Source organism: Lipophrys pholis, assembly GCF_963383615.2.
Source record: "Lipophrys pholis genome assembly, chromosome: 10".
In the NCBI taxonomy this organism is placed as follows: Eukaryota; Metazoa; Chordata; class Actinopteri; order Blenniiformes; family Blenniidae; genus Lipophrys; species Lipophrys pholis.
The window spans coordinates 26,581,841-26,594,465 of record NC_137640.1 but is presented as its reverse complement, the minus strand read 5'-3'; the positions used below and the strand labels follow the sequence as shown (position 1 = coordinate 26,594,465).

The 12,625-nt window shown below is 43.7% G+C and overlaps 1 protein-coding gene across 1 annotated transcript in view; it reads right to left on the bottom strand.

Annotated features, from left to right (window-relative positions):
* sned1 (sushi, nidogen and EGF-like domains 1) overlaps positions 1 to 12,625 on the bottom strand; it is a 34,311-nt gene that overhangs the window by 3,061 nt on the left and 18,625 nt on the right. The window contains exons 14-27 of the mRNA XM_080474244.1: positions 11,602 to 11,745; positions 11,024 to 11,197; positions 10,796 to 10,909; positions 10,584 to 10,697; positions 10,368 to 10,481; positions 8,683 to 8,799; positions 8,275 to 8,562; positions 8,005 to 8,188; positions 7,711 to 7,823; positions 6,405 to 6,683; positions 6,116 to 6,257; positions 5,080 to 5,162; positions 3,328 to 3,426; positions 2,986 to 3,102 (exon numbers count right to left, since the gene is read on the bottom strand). Coding sequence (XP_080330370.1) covers positions 2,986 to 3,102; positions 3,328 to 3,426; positions 5,080 to 5,162; positions 6,116 to 6,257; positions 6,405 to 6,683; positions 7,711 to 7,823; positions 8,005 to 8,188; positions 8,275 to 8,562; positions 8,683 to 8,799; positions 10,368 to 10,481; positions 10,584 to 10,697; positions 10,796 to 10,909; positions 11,024 to 11,197; positions 11,602 to 11,745 — 2,082 coding nt within the window. The remainder of the gene's footprint in view (positions 1 to 2,985; positions 3,103 to 3,327; positions 3,427 to 5,079; positions 5,163 to 6,115; positions 6,258 to 6,404; positions 6,684 to 7,710; positions 7,824 to 8,004; positions 8,189 to 8,274; positions 8,563 to 8,682; positions 8,800 to 10,367; positions 10,482 to 10,583; positions 10,698 to 10,795; positions 10,910 to 11,023; positions 11,198 to 11,601; positions 11,746 to 12,625) is intronic.

The window sequence follows — 12,625 nt, the reverse complement described above, 5'->3', positions numbered from 1 at the left end:
GTTGCTTTCTGCATGAGATTAAAGTTTCTGGTCATATTCATGGTTTCACAAAGGAGCACAAGTAATCTCTTGTCCATGCTCCTAATTTAAAGTTATTTATATCCACGCATGGTGCTAAGATATCGCCATGTTTGTTTCCATGTTCATTAACTTCAGGAAGACTTTGAAAGCATTCCTGCAGGCTGTCCTTATGAACTCAATAATGTGTCCATAGGACTCCTCCTCCATTAACAACCTGTCAGAGAGGAACTCATACAGACAGAATCTCTGGGTTGGTGTCAGAACCTGAGCTTAACAACTTTTAAATACAAGTTTTTGGCCAAAACTTTTGTTTTGGTGGAAATAGGTCTGATTAAATTATGATTTCTATTTAGTGTCTTTTAACAAACCCTGAACAAGTTGATCTTTACGATGTTGAATTTAAGCAATTTCAACATGATGCCATTTTCAACAATGCATCCTGGTGTAATAACTGGGAAATGTCCTTTGATGCTGATGATACCACACAAGTGATAAGGTCACTAGTTTTCACTGCTGCGTCCTTGATCTCTCGGCCCAGGTCTCAGGCGAGTATGCGGCAAGTTTTCAAGTCAAAACGCATCGTTTTTGCGTTTTCATTTCAGAAAAGTTTGCTGTCTGGATGGCAATGTTTTGAAAACAATATCCATCAACACTGAAAACAATGTAGTGTTCATGTACAGCCAATAGTGGGTGCTGTTGTGTTTATGTAATGAAACCGCACACACAGAGATTAATACACGAGAAACATTAACGATGGTGAGTACACCGACATTCATAAGGACAGAGGATTGGATTGTTTTTACAGTGACTCTCAGCTATTAAACTACCGAGTCCCAGGAGAATCTGGACTGGGAGGCATGACACTCCGGTGTGTTTCCTTCCTGCCTGGATTCAGTTCCTGCACTTCCTGTTTTATTTTGTCATATGTCTCATCCCTGTTTCAGTTCACTTGTCTTCCTGTTTGCCTTCTCTCAGTTTTTTAATTACCTGAGTCCTCCATAATGTCATTCACCAGTGTCTCCCCCTCCTCCATTTCCCGTTCCGAAAAGTTCCCCTTTGGCAGCCGTTCTCAAAAAGTTGTGTTTTCAGTGACTCCGAGCACCGTTGTCGTGTAAACAGACACCCAAAGCCCAACGAAGAGTTTGCGTTTTCACTTGAAAATGTCGTCGTATAAACGGGGCCTCAGTGTTGCGCTACATCCACACGTCAAACTTCAACATCCCCAGGAAATGAATAGTAACTATAACAGCAGTTACTTTAGTCTTAAGTCTTTTTTTTTTTTTTTTTACTTGACTGGACATCTGGTGGACAGGTTTTGGCCAAATGTTGGACAACCCTGCTCTAAAAGATTGAAATAAAATAAAGATGTAAAACTGTGACATCAGCGGTGAGAAAGATGGATGGAAAGCAGCGCAGTGAATATAATACGGCGCTTTGTGAATTCAGACATTATATTTATGATGTGCACTCATGCTCTGAGCCTGAGAGTCAACCATCTATTCACCGATGTCATGGGGGTCAATTCTCAAAGGAGCGCGTCTCATGGTCCGAACAAAAGAGAAGTCTATACATAGATCAGCTGACGACGAGACGGCAAGCAGAGACAACACATTATACTGGGGGCTCAAACACTGAGATGCTGAGTGTTGGCAAAACATTGAACATCATGTAAACTCTATTCTTACAATTGAAACAAGACTGAGTTTCACAAACATCATCAGTCCTTCTTGACAGAAGGTTTCAAGGGATCATATCTTGAGGAGTTTCCTTCCCGGTGGACTTACATGTTTTGTGGATTTTTCAGATGAACAAACAGAATCCATCCAGATTTACACCGACCAGCCGTAACACTCTGACAGGTTGAGTGAACAACACTTAATATATTTTTATAAAGGCACCTGTTAGTGGGTGGCCTATATCTGCTCAACACACAACAAGAGTAGAAAAATGGAAAAGACTAAAGATTTGAAAGAGTCTGATGAGGACAGACGTTGCACTGAACTGAGATCCGGAGCATCTCTTAAGCTGCAGCTCTGGTGGGGAATTCCCTGCACAAGGAGAGTGAATCAAAGCTCCTGGAGAAAGTTCAAAGTGGTACTAATAAAAAAAAAAAAGCATCAGATTGTTGTGTATAAACTACATACACACCAGTAAGCAGCGTCCTCATTGAACAGGATGACGCCACAAACAGTAAGTGGTCCGCCGGAGAAACAAAATCAGTTTGAGGTGTTCACTTTCCTCCAATTTCTCCACATATCAGTCCCACGGAGCGTCTGTACGGTGGGACCTGAATGATCTGATGCTGACATCTTAGACACAACAGGACACCTTCAGAGGCGTCCGTCACTCAACGGGTCCTTGATTGTGCCGGTGGCCATAATGTTATGGCTGATCTGTTTATTCATGCCACATAGAATGAGACAACTAAAACGAGAGGCTCACACTGCCGAACAAAGCAGCTCTGCAAAGTAGCACAAACTTTTCTTGTTACAAGTGATTTCTTGCAATAAACCAAAGAGCAGTTCAAAGTTTGTGGAGGGGACCGGGGTGATGCTCTCCTCAATGCCGGGCTGCACAGTTACATCATCCCTGTGGCACTCTGGAGCATTTACTTCAAAACCCCTTTGTCGCTAATTGAATCCATCCAGAGCTGCTGGGAAGACTGTGAGACATACAGGGCTTTACTGCTGGGAAGCAAACATTTACATGATTGAATTAGACGCAACAGGCTCTATTGATCTGCTCGTATTTGACACCAAATGACTTTGTCCTTTGATGTCGTGAAAACGTTGGCAGGATGAGGGAAGATTCAGAACATCTGAACGCAGAGGAGTCGATTTTCACTCAACCCACCCTGTGTGTGTGTGTGTGTGTGTGTGTGTGTGTGTGTGTGTGTGTGTGTGTGTGTGTGTGTGTGTGTGTGTGTGTGTGTGTGTGTGTGGCGAAGGAGCACACTAAACTTACACAGTTCACACTGTCTGCCCTTGAAGCCTGCGGCACAGTCGCAGATGAAGGAGTCGCCTTCGCTCGCACACGTACCTCCGTTCTGGCAGGGCAGGCTGCGGCAGTCCTGAGGCGACTCTAAAAGACAACAGCTGCCATCAACATCCTGGGCCCAGACCGAGCGCGGCTCTCAGGTTACGCTACTCACTACACGGCATTATCCACAGCTGATGCCATGTGTTGATAGCCTCCAGCTCTACCCCCACACAACCCAACATGGATCTCATGTATATCCGTGGTACTTCAGCTGGGAACGGTTACATGGGCACCGACCGAGGGACAGAAAAGAAGCCAAACACCTACCAGGCCTTGTTCTTAAAGCTTCCTCTTGAATCTCGAGCGCGAGGCTGATTTTGTTTGTCGTTTCTTCCATCTTCTCTAATCGTATTGGTGGGTCGGGTTCTGCAAGGCAAAACATTTCCTGCCATGAATCAATGTGAAAAGACGAAGCAAACGGGCGACTCCGGGCGAGATTCATGTGTCCCACTCGCTGAGACACTTAAAGACATTTTGTTTGCGTGCATTCCTAATTCAGAAACAACGGAACACTGCTCTAAGAAAATCCATGCAACATTGTGGACGTAACCTCATTAAAAGGGGGGTAGGGTAAGCTTCGAGAGGAAGCTCATACACAAGATAACATCTGTACACAACTGTTTATTTGTTGAGTTTTTTTTGGTATGTCGCGTTTACATCCAGTCAAAATAAATGGTTGAATCAGGAAGTGACACGCTTCATCTACAGCTACTCATTTACACCCATTGTTGAATGAAGCTCGTTCACTGTGCCAATGTTTCAAAGCACATGGTTACAAATCCAGAGCCTAAATGATTTGATCTCCACACGAGATCGCTCCGCTATTAAGAAATACTTAGAAAATTAGCACAGAGGCTGCGTGTGGGTCTGTGTACACGTTTGCTCGATGCCATTCACACCTCGTTGTGTCACGGCTGTGCATCGTTCCCATCATCCAATCATTCCTTTCAGATGCACCCTTTGATGTGGGGAGGCTGGATAGAGACGACACCGTAAAAGATCAGTGCAACGGGCTGCGTGAGGCATTCCTCCGTCTGTGCTCTGACTTAGTCTCTAAATTGCGTTAATGACCCAAAAGAGTTTGAAGATAATTTGAGACCGCTTTCTTTCTTTGCTCTAAGCAGGTGGGGGGGGGGGGGGGGGGGGGGCGTACACTGAAGACTAGAAGAAAAACTACACACACACACACACACACACACGTTCCTCTGTAATCACTTTCATCTCATAATGAAGTATAACCAAGTGAAACCTCAGATCCACATTAAAATGATTTTTTTGGCAAATTCTTCCTCTTCCTGAATGTGTTTGTTAACGAGAACTCTGATGTGGAGCTGCTGCGAATAATCTTAAAAATCACAACAATGGGACTTTGTTCAGCTGTCAAACTTTGGGATTTAGAATTCCATGCATTGATGATTTTAACAACAACAACAACAACAACAACAACAACAACAACAACAACAACAACAACAACAACAACAAATGTAAAGTCCTTTCGAAAAACAGTGCGTTTTCTGCACACAGATTTTGCATAGACTTCCAACATACAGTTGTTGACTTGGAAACTTCACAGAAATCCAATGAAATAAAGAATTAATAGCTATATTTCGATTTAACAGTCTTTACTATTCACTACAAAAATGACACTGAATAGACTATTTTCAGGTTTTTGTTTTCTGTTTTGGTTTGTATACATCCACATAAATTGCTTTAACTAACCATTTTCTGTACATATGTTTGTTTGTTTTTAACAGAAAACCTGGATTGAGTGTGATAACAGTTCATTTTCTCTTTCACATATGGGAGAGAAACATCCGAACAATAAACACTGAAACAATCTGAGCTATTTCTGTGTTTCCTGTACATCGGTGCTGTCTGTATTACAGGTAAATGTACTTATAAAAATATTACTATGACCCACAGTATTCAACCAATCAAACAATTATTTTCTTAATCCCCGTACCAATATTGTACCTCATGTTGTATACTCTGACTGTGTATATGATGGCTCAGACTTACTTGTGCGATGTCGAATGGTTTTTCTTGGCAAGTTAGTAAATTTGGCCGTTATCTTCGCCCTCCTGTCAACAAGTTCTGTATATCTGCAAAACAACAACAAATAAAAACCTTTGTTTGGAACCGTGAACCAGCGGACTTTATTCATAAAGGTTCTGAATATAGACGCTGTCAAGAATCCACAGATCAGCGAGAAACAGACAAATAAAAAGCAATAAAAAGAAATGTTCAGGAGGAGTCTGCTGCAGAAACTACATCTCGATATATGAAGTGAAACAACATATGTCAAATATAAAGTGTAAGGCATTGTTTGGACCACAAAACTTGAGACAGCTCAAATATCAAAGTGTGTGTTTAGGAGTGATTAAAAATACGACAAAGCGCTTGCAAACCAGACAATGTGCTCCTAAGACAAATAACTTGAAAAGTTGAAAAAGCACATTCTGGAAGACCATCTGTGTCAGCATTAGTCCGTTTAAATTGTCCATTGCGTTGTTTGAATAATATATTAGCGTCACATTTTTAGTATTCTGTATGAATTTTAGGAAACCAGGTGATGAATTGAAATGGTTATTGCTGAAGCACATTTGAAGGTGACTGGCGTCAGTGTCAAGGTAAGTCTAGTTTTAAGTCAGTCAGTTCATGTCAGGTTTAATGTTCCATGACTGAGGCTGGGCTCCATGTCATGTTATGTTATCTCTCTTTGTGTTTCATCACTCAGCCTTCAATGTGCTGGATCACCTTGAGGGTATTCACCTGTATCTCATCAAGTCCGTATTCCCTCACGGATCCTGTACAGGAGGCATCACCAGTGCTGTCTGTTGCCAGTCGGTTGATTTTCAGTCTTGTTTAAAGGTCCAGTTTTGTAGCATCTGCTTGTTTTATTTTTTTTATTTTGCCCTCAGACTACATATTAACTGTCTGAATCCAAGTCTGAGTAGTGCAGTGGGTCACATGTGAAAACCTGAAACAACTTGGCAGTGTATGTGGAAGACTCAATAGGTAATTCACCAACATTCAGTCCAGGATCTGCTTGTACCTTGGCAGCTCCTCTGAGTTCTCGGTTTCTGTCGGACTTCCCAGGTCTTGGGATTGTGTTGGGGGAGGTGTGTGTCCACCTGGAGTCCCTTGTCCTGTTCCTGCTGGCCTCTCTCTCCTTCCTGGTCTCGTCTGCATTGGCACTGGATCAAAAGGTACAGAGAAAAAAGCTTGTGAAAAAAAAAACGAGTTGCCACTTGAAGATTCAGTCGCATCAGATTTTCCATACGATGAGAAAAGATTCCTTGTTGTGGAACAATGAGTGCAGAACAAGGGCCTCAGACACTCACAGGTAGTGAAGGTCAGGTACTGAGGTATACTGTGGAGCTGCTCCTGCCCAGTGTTTTTCACAGACGTGAGAGCCACATAGTAGTGCTGCCCCGGCGTCAGCTCACGCAGGGTGTACGAGCCCAGCTTCCCATCGGGCAGGAAGCGACTCCTGGTGTTCAGCCCTCGGGTCAGGTTGACCACAAAACCATCCGGGACGTTCCTGAGCTGGCGACTCCAAGTGATCAGGGCCAAGTTGGACTTCAGATGTGACACGGTGAGGTTCTGTGGGGGAAGAGGCCCTGAAGGTAACACATGCGGACAGTCAGCGGAGGTGGTGAGAGGACAGATGCATATTAGGGCCTGGGGAAAGTGGAGGCACAGATTCAACTGATTTAATGATGTCAAAGTGATAGTTGTGGGATTCAGACATTTATTTGTTTATAACTGACAGCATATCCATTGAATAAGGCCATGAATGACAATGTTTCTTCTTTGATTTTTCTGTGACATAATTGTAATGTGCTTCACATTCAGTCCTGTCCCTACTCGCTCTCCCCCCTAAATAATATTTAGTAAAAATTGTTTTACCATGGGCAAGTGTCACTACCTGGTATGACTATCAAATTCTGGTAGATGCACAAATAAATAGTTTCTTATATGTGTTCTTGCCTCATCCCTTTACGTTGATTCAGTCTTGGCTTTGGGAAAGCAAACACTTATAAATAATTCCTCCCAAACTCGAACTCACATTGAAGGCTCAAACAAAAATGACCCTGCTTTCATGAAATACAAAAATACTAATGTGTGTTGAAACTTCAGGATTCAAATTTGAATCAATAAGAAATTTAATCATGACTTAAGTGAAATTGAGGTGTGAATATAAGTATCTGTGGTACATGTATCATATGTAGCAAATTAAAATGAGGTGTATTTTGAATAGTGCAATGAAGTCGCCATTAAATCAATATCAGATCAAAGTCTCAATTCTATTCTGTGTTTGATGTTTCACTCTGAAGAGGAGAGGAGTGACACAATATTGCTACGTAATACTATTCATATCTGAATTCGAACCTTCTCGTGTGAGAAACCACTGTGCCACTGTGCAGCAACAAAAATGTCAGATACCATAATTTGATGTTCTTGATCGAAGGGATTTTCTCCTCAATCTTTGTAGACATTGGCTTAACTTCAAGATCATGTTCAGAATTGTAAAATTTAGTAGCACAATTTCATGTTGTGTACATGTTCATCCATGTCTGGGCTCTGTATTAAAGAATAAAACACATTTCAGTATTTTGACGCAGACAGCCAAATGAAGTCACCTACTTGTCCAGAACTGCAGTGATCCAGCTGAGTGGCTTGTGGAGGGAAACTCATCTGGTCTGATTCCACTTTGACTCAAAACATCAACTGTGTACATCTGACCAGGCAGCAAGGAGCTGGAGAAAGGACACAAGCACATCAGGTCTGCCGCAAATCACGGTTAAGTGATGAAACAGTGCCCTCTGCTGGCTGAACAGTATAGAACTTCCAATCGTTCAAAACTTTTAAAACAGCACCGCTCAGTGGACAGAAACGTAATTGCATGGGGTTGGGTCGCAGCAAAGCGCAAAGCCTGACCTGAACGTGTACTCGGTAGTGCTGGTGTTGAGCACAGCGGTGCGAGTCTCACTCCCATCTGAAGGCACCAGAGACACGAGCACCCTGCTGACTGCAGCGTGACCAGCAGCCTGAACCAGCCAGCTCAGCCACGCCTGAGAGGACGACACGTTCACCACCTGCAGCTGCTCCACACGTCTGGGTCCTGGAGCAGAAACAGACACTCGGATAAATTCACACATGCAGAAACAGTCTCCACTACGACACACTGCGTGACGGAATAATGCTCACTGGTGCGTATCAGCGCCGTGGCAGGTCGGCTCGTGTCGTTGCCGTTGGTTTTGAGTTTGATGGAGACGGTGGAGATGTTGTAGAGCAGGCCGGGCACCAGGCCCCGCATCACGTGGGTGGACTGCTGCCTGTCCAGATAGTCTGTTTTGGGATCCCTGTGGCCCAGAGGAGCGTAGCTGACTGCGAACATGCTGATCAAGGTGTGCGACGGCTCTGGCTTGTCCCAGCGCAGCTCCACCTCGCTCTCCTCCACACGCACCACATGGAGACCAGGCGGAGGCAACAGGTCTGGGAACAGGGGGGCAACCTTACATGTCTGATTCATACATTCAATTATTACAGAGTTGTCTTTGCAAGAAATAGGCCGAGGAGTGCGCGGGGGATAGTGCAACGTGATTATCAGCTGACCTTTTTCACAGTCTTTGCCTGTAAGCCCCACTTTGCAAACACAGTTGTAGTTTCCTCTTCTGTCACTCCAGCAGCTGCCACGGTTCCCACAAGGTTTCAGTACACAGGGATCCTCCACTAAAGTGCAAATGTGGATACGTACTGCCATGTCATTCATTTCACTTTAAACCATTTGACTGAGATCATCAGAGGTCTCATTAACACTCATTCAATTCAAAAACAGGTTAAGTGACACCAGAATAAAAAACACCTAAAGTTTCACTTTAACATTAAAATCTGATGACAGAGGGACTCCTTCGATGTGCGCCTTGTGTCTCAACTGGTTTAACTTGGCTGAACTCTAAAGACAAGAAAGAATGGTGCACATTAGTGCAGCGCAGGAGACTGACCAAAGTGCAAACCAAGCCAAACCAAAGATAGAGGGAGCCAGAGGAGAGAGACCAACGGAGCAACCGCCTTCTCCTTATGATGTGGAGCAGAGACTTCCATGTCAAGTCAACAGATTCCCTGCTACATCACCGAAATCTTTTTAGTGGCTCCAGCTCCCATCGGTTCCTGACACAAAACCTCAGCCAAACAACGGCTTCTTCCAGCTTGACCACTCTCACAAATCTGCAACCCCTGAAGGATTCTTAGGATGTGAGAGGAAGATAAATGAAGATCATGGCAGACATCAGCAGCAAGATGTGGAGCAAATGCAAAGACTATAGGAAAAAATAAATGTCTGTGACATGGTCTTACAGGAGATTAGTACGTGCATACAGCGAATACTCAGTTCTCTTATTTGATCAACAAAAACACAAGGTAGCCCACGAACTGACCAGAGGTAACGTGTCATGACTGCCACTACTACCACCTTACCAAGTCATACCGAAAGAGAATCAAAAAGGTCAAAGGGGGAAGAAAAAAAACACACTTTCGCAATCATATAAAGTCAAACTTTATGATCACTGGTGAGGCAGTGACACTAACTCATCAAGGTGAAATTATCCCACGTGATATAAAATGATTTGAATTTAATCTCTCTATTTATCAGTCGTTACTCGGAACCTTTCAGACAGTAAAATGTGGTACCAAGTGCTTTAGATGTTAAAAAAACAACTCGTTCCCATCCTTGGACAGAAGTTCACTGAAACACCATCCATCTCCATCGCTGCACCACTTTGTGATTTTAAACAAACCCAGAAAAGGAGAAACTGTCACATCGAGGCTTCAGCAATGCAAGGTGCCCCGACATCTGGACACTTAAACCTCCAACGAGTAACCACTGCCTGATCAGGTAGGGACAATATTATGACAAACACATAATACGGTGGGATGCCTTTATAAATAACATAAAAAGTAACCAAAATCAATAAATAGAATACAAGATATAAAACATTAAATAAGTTAGAACTTGGAAATGATAAATATATGGTTGAATAAGGAGGTTATGTGCAATCTGTTGCTTCAAGATATTATTGTGATGCCTCTTATTGTAAAAATGATAAACTTCACCCTTGTGTGTGTTTTTGTTATCTATACATGGTTATCTGATGATATTGACAAACATTTGCAAAAAAAAACAACAACTAATGAACTAATTAACAAAACAAAAAAGGAGCAAAACCTGCTAAAAAGTAAACACTGATACTAACTTAAAAGTTGGTGCAAACAGCTTTAAGAGGAAGTGTGAAGCCACTTACACATCTGGCACTGGTCACCAAAGAAACCGTCTTTGCACAAGCAGAAATAATTGCGCCTGTATCCGCGGCAAACGCCTCCATTCAGACATGGACTTGACTCACACCCGTCCTGCTCTGCACACAGACACGAAAAGGGAAATGTAAAGTTATTTTTCCCTGCAGAATGTCGAAAGATCTCGAGGTCAGTGTTGTGCGGAGTGTGAACGACCGCTGCACCTATCTCACACTCCTGGCCTCTGAAACCTTGTGGACAGTGGCACAAGAAGGAGCCCGGCTGGTCCTCACACGTCCCCATGTTTTTGCAGGGTTCTGAGAGGCATTCGTTGATGTCTGCAGCGTGATGAAACACGCGTGCTCGTTAATAAATCTGCGTATGAATGCGCTAAATATTTGTGTTTGGGATTAGAGGAGTTTTCTGGAGGCTTTACCTGTCTGACAGCGGATACCAGTGAAGCCTTCTCTGCACACACACTGGTAGGAGCCGATCTTGTTGCGACACGAACCTCCGTTAAGACAAGGCTGCGAAAGGCACTCATTGACCTCTGTGAACACGGAGAATCCACCAGTTAGCACAAGAAGACAAATCGCTGTAGTAACCGGGATCTTTTTTTGGACGTGCTTCTTTATAGGTCTATGTGTTGTTGAGTGACACGGACCCTCACAAACGGGCGGCTGGCTCCAGTCTCCCTGAATACCGCAGATGCTCTGGGTGGCTCTGGGCACGGGCGTGAAGCCTGAGTGGCATACGTACACCGCGATGGAGCCGGGTGTTGTCGAGGAGAACTGAACCTCGGCGTGCTTGACTTGTGGAGGCAGCCCACAGCCCAGCTCTGAAACAAATACAAACACGCTGATTATGTCAGCGTGTCTGCAGGGTAACGCAAGCCCACAAACACCGAGGCTTAAAGCAGCTCATCCGCACACACACTTGTGGCAACCGAGGCCTTTTCCACCCTGGCTCTCCGTTGCTGTCCTCCTAAAATTACCTCCAGCATGCTGTGACAGTGTGCGGATGTGAACTATCGGGTCCAGTCGGGTCTAACTTTATCCGGCAACGGTGTATATCTGGAGCCTCCAGTGCAGCAACACTGCTAAAATTACATCTGGATGGAAAGCCTGCGTCTATACACCCAGCAGCTCAGGATATCCCCTGCTCGTGCCAGGCCGCATTGTTCAAGCGTCAGCGTCGCACAGAGATTAAGAATTGCCGGGCGGTGACACTCAGTCTGCCTACCTGCAGAGGTATGCACTGAGCTCCTGCTTATTTCACAGTGCCTGCCGAGGTAGGCCTCCGTGCATTCACACTTGTACTTTCCGATGTAGTGAAAACACGTCCCGCCATTCAAACAGGGGCTGGAGGCACAAGGATCAGGCTTTCCTGGGAAAAACAAACAAACAAACAAACACACAAACCACAAAAAAACATTCATAATCAGAACAGTAACACAGATTGTCTTGTCTTGAATTAATTTTCCAACGTGTACCTGAGTCATGTGATGCACAGGGTTTGAATCCCTCCCCACAATCTGTCTGTCCTACCCTTTTCTCTTCTTCTGCCCCCTAACCTCAACCAGAACAGTAGAAATCCTCCACCTCTTGGTCTGGTTCTGCAGAACGTTTCCTTCTCTGGATCTGGTTCTGCAGAACGTTTCCTTCTCTGGGTCTGGTTCTGCAGAACGTTTCCTTCTCTGGGTCTGGTTCTACAGAACGTTTCCTTCTCTGGGTCTGGTTCTGCAGAACGTTTCCTTCTCTGGGTCTGGTTCTACAGAACGTTTCCTTCTCTGGGTCTGGTTCAACAGGTTTTTTTAAATTTTTCTTTCCACTGTCTTTTTCTCTGTAAAAGTGCGTGAGAATGACTCTTTTGAATTTTTAAATTGAATTGATTGGCTCCCGACCCTAAATAAACCCCCATTAGACACCCCCCACAAAATTAAGATGAATGTTTATGACAGAAAAAAATAAATAGTAAAGCTAAACAAGTGAAAAAACACTTTTGGAAGGTCAAGCAGTTTTAAAAAACAAATTTTAAATGATGGGTTTAGGCCACTTTTATGACTAAAAGAGTAGTTTCAGAACACTTTCCCGCAAGTGGAATTCAGTTGGACGTGCAAAACATGTGTAACCTTCTTAATAAAGATAACAGCTTAAAACTTCGACAGACAGACAGACTGATTTAACAAAACCATATCTTACGTTGACTTTATGTGAATTTTGAACCGTTCACATTTTATCACAGTTTTTCACAGTTTAGCTATTTC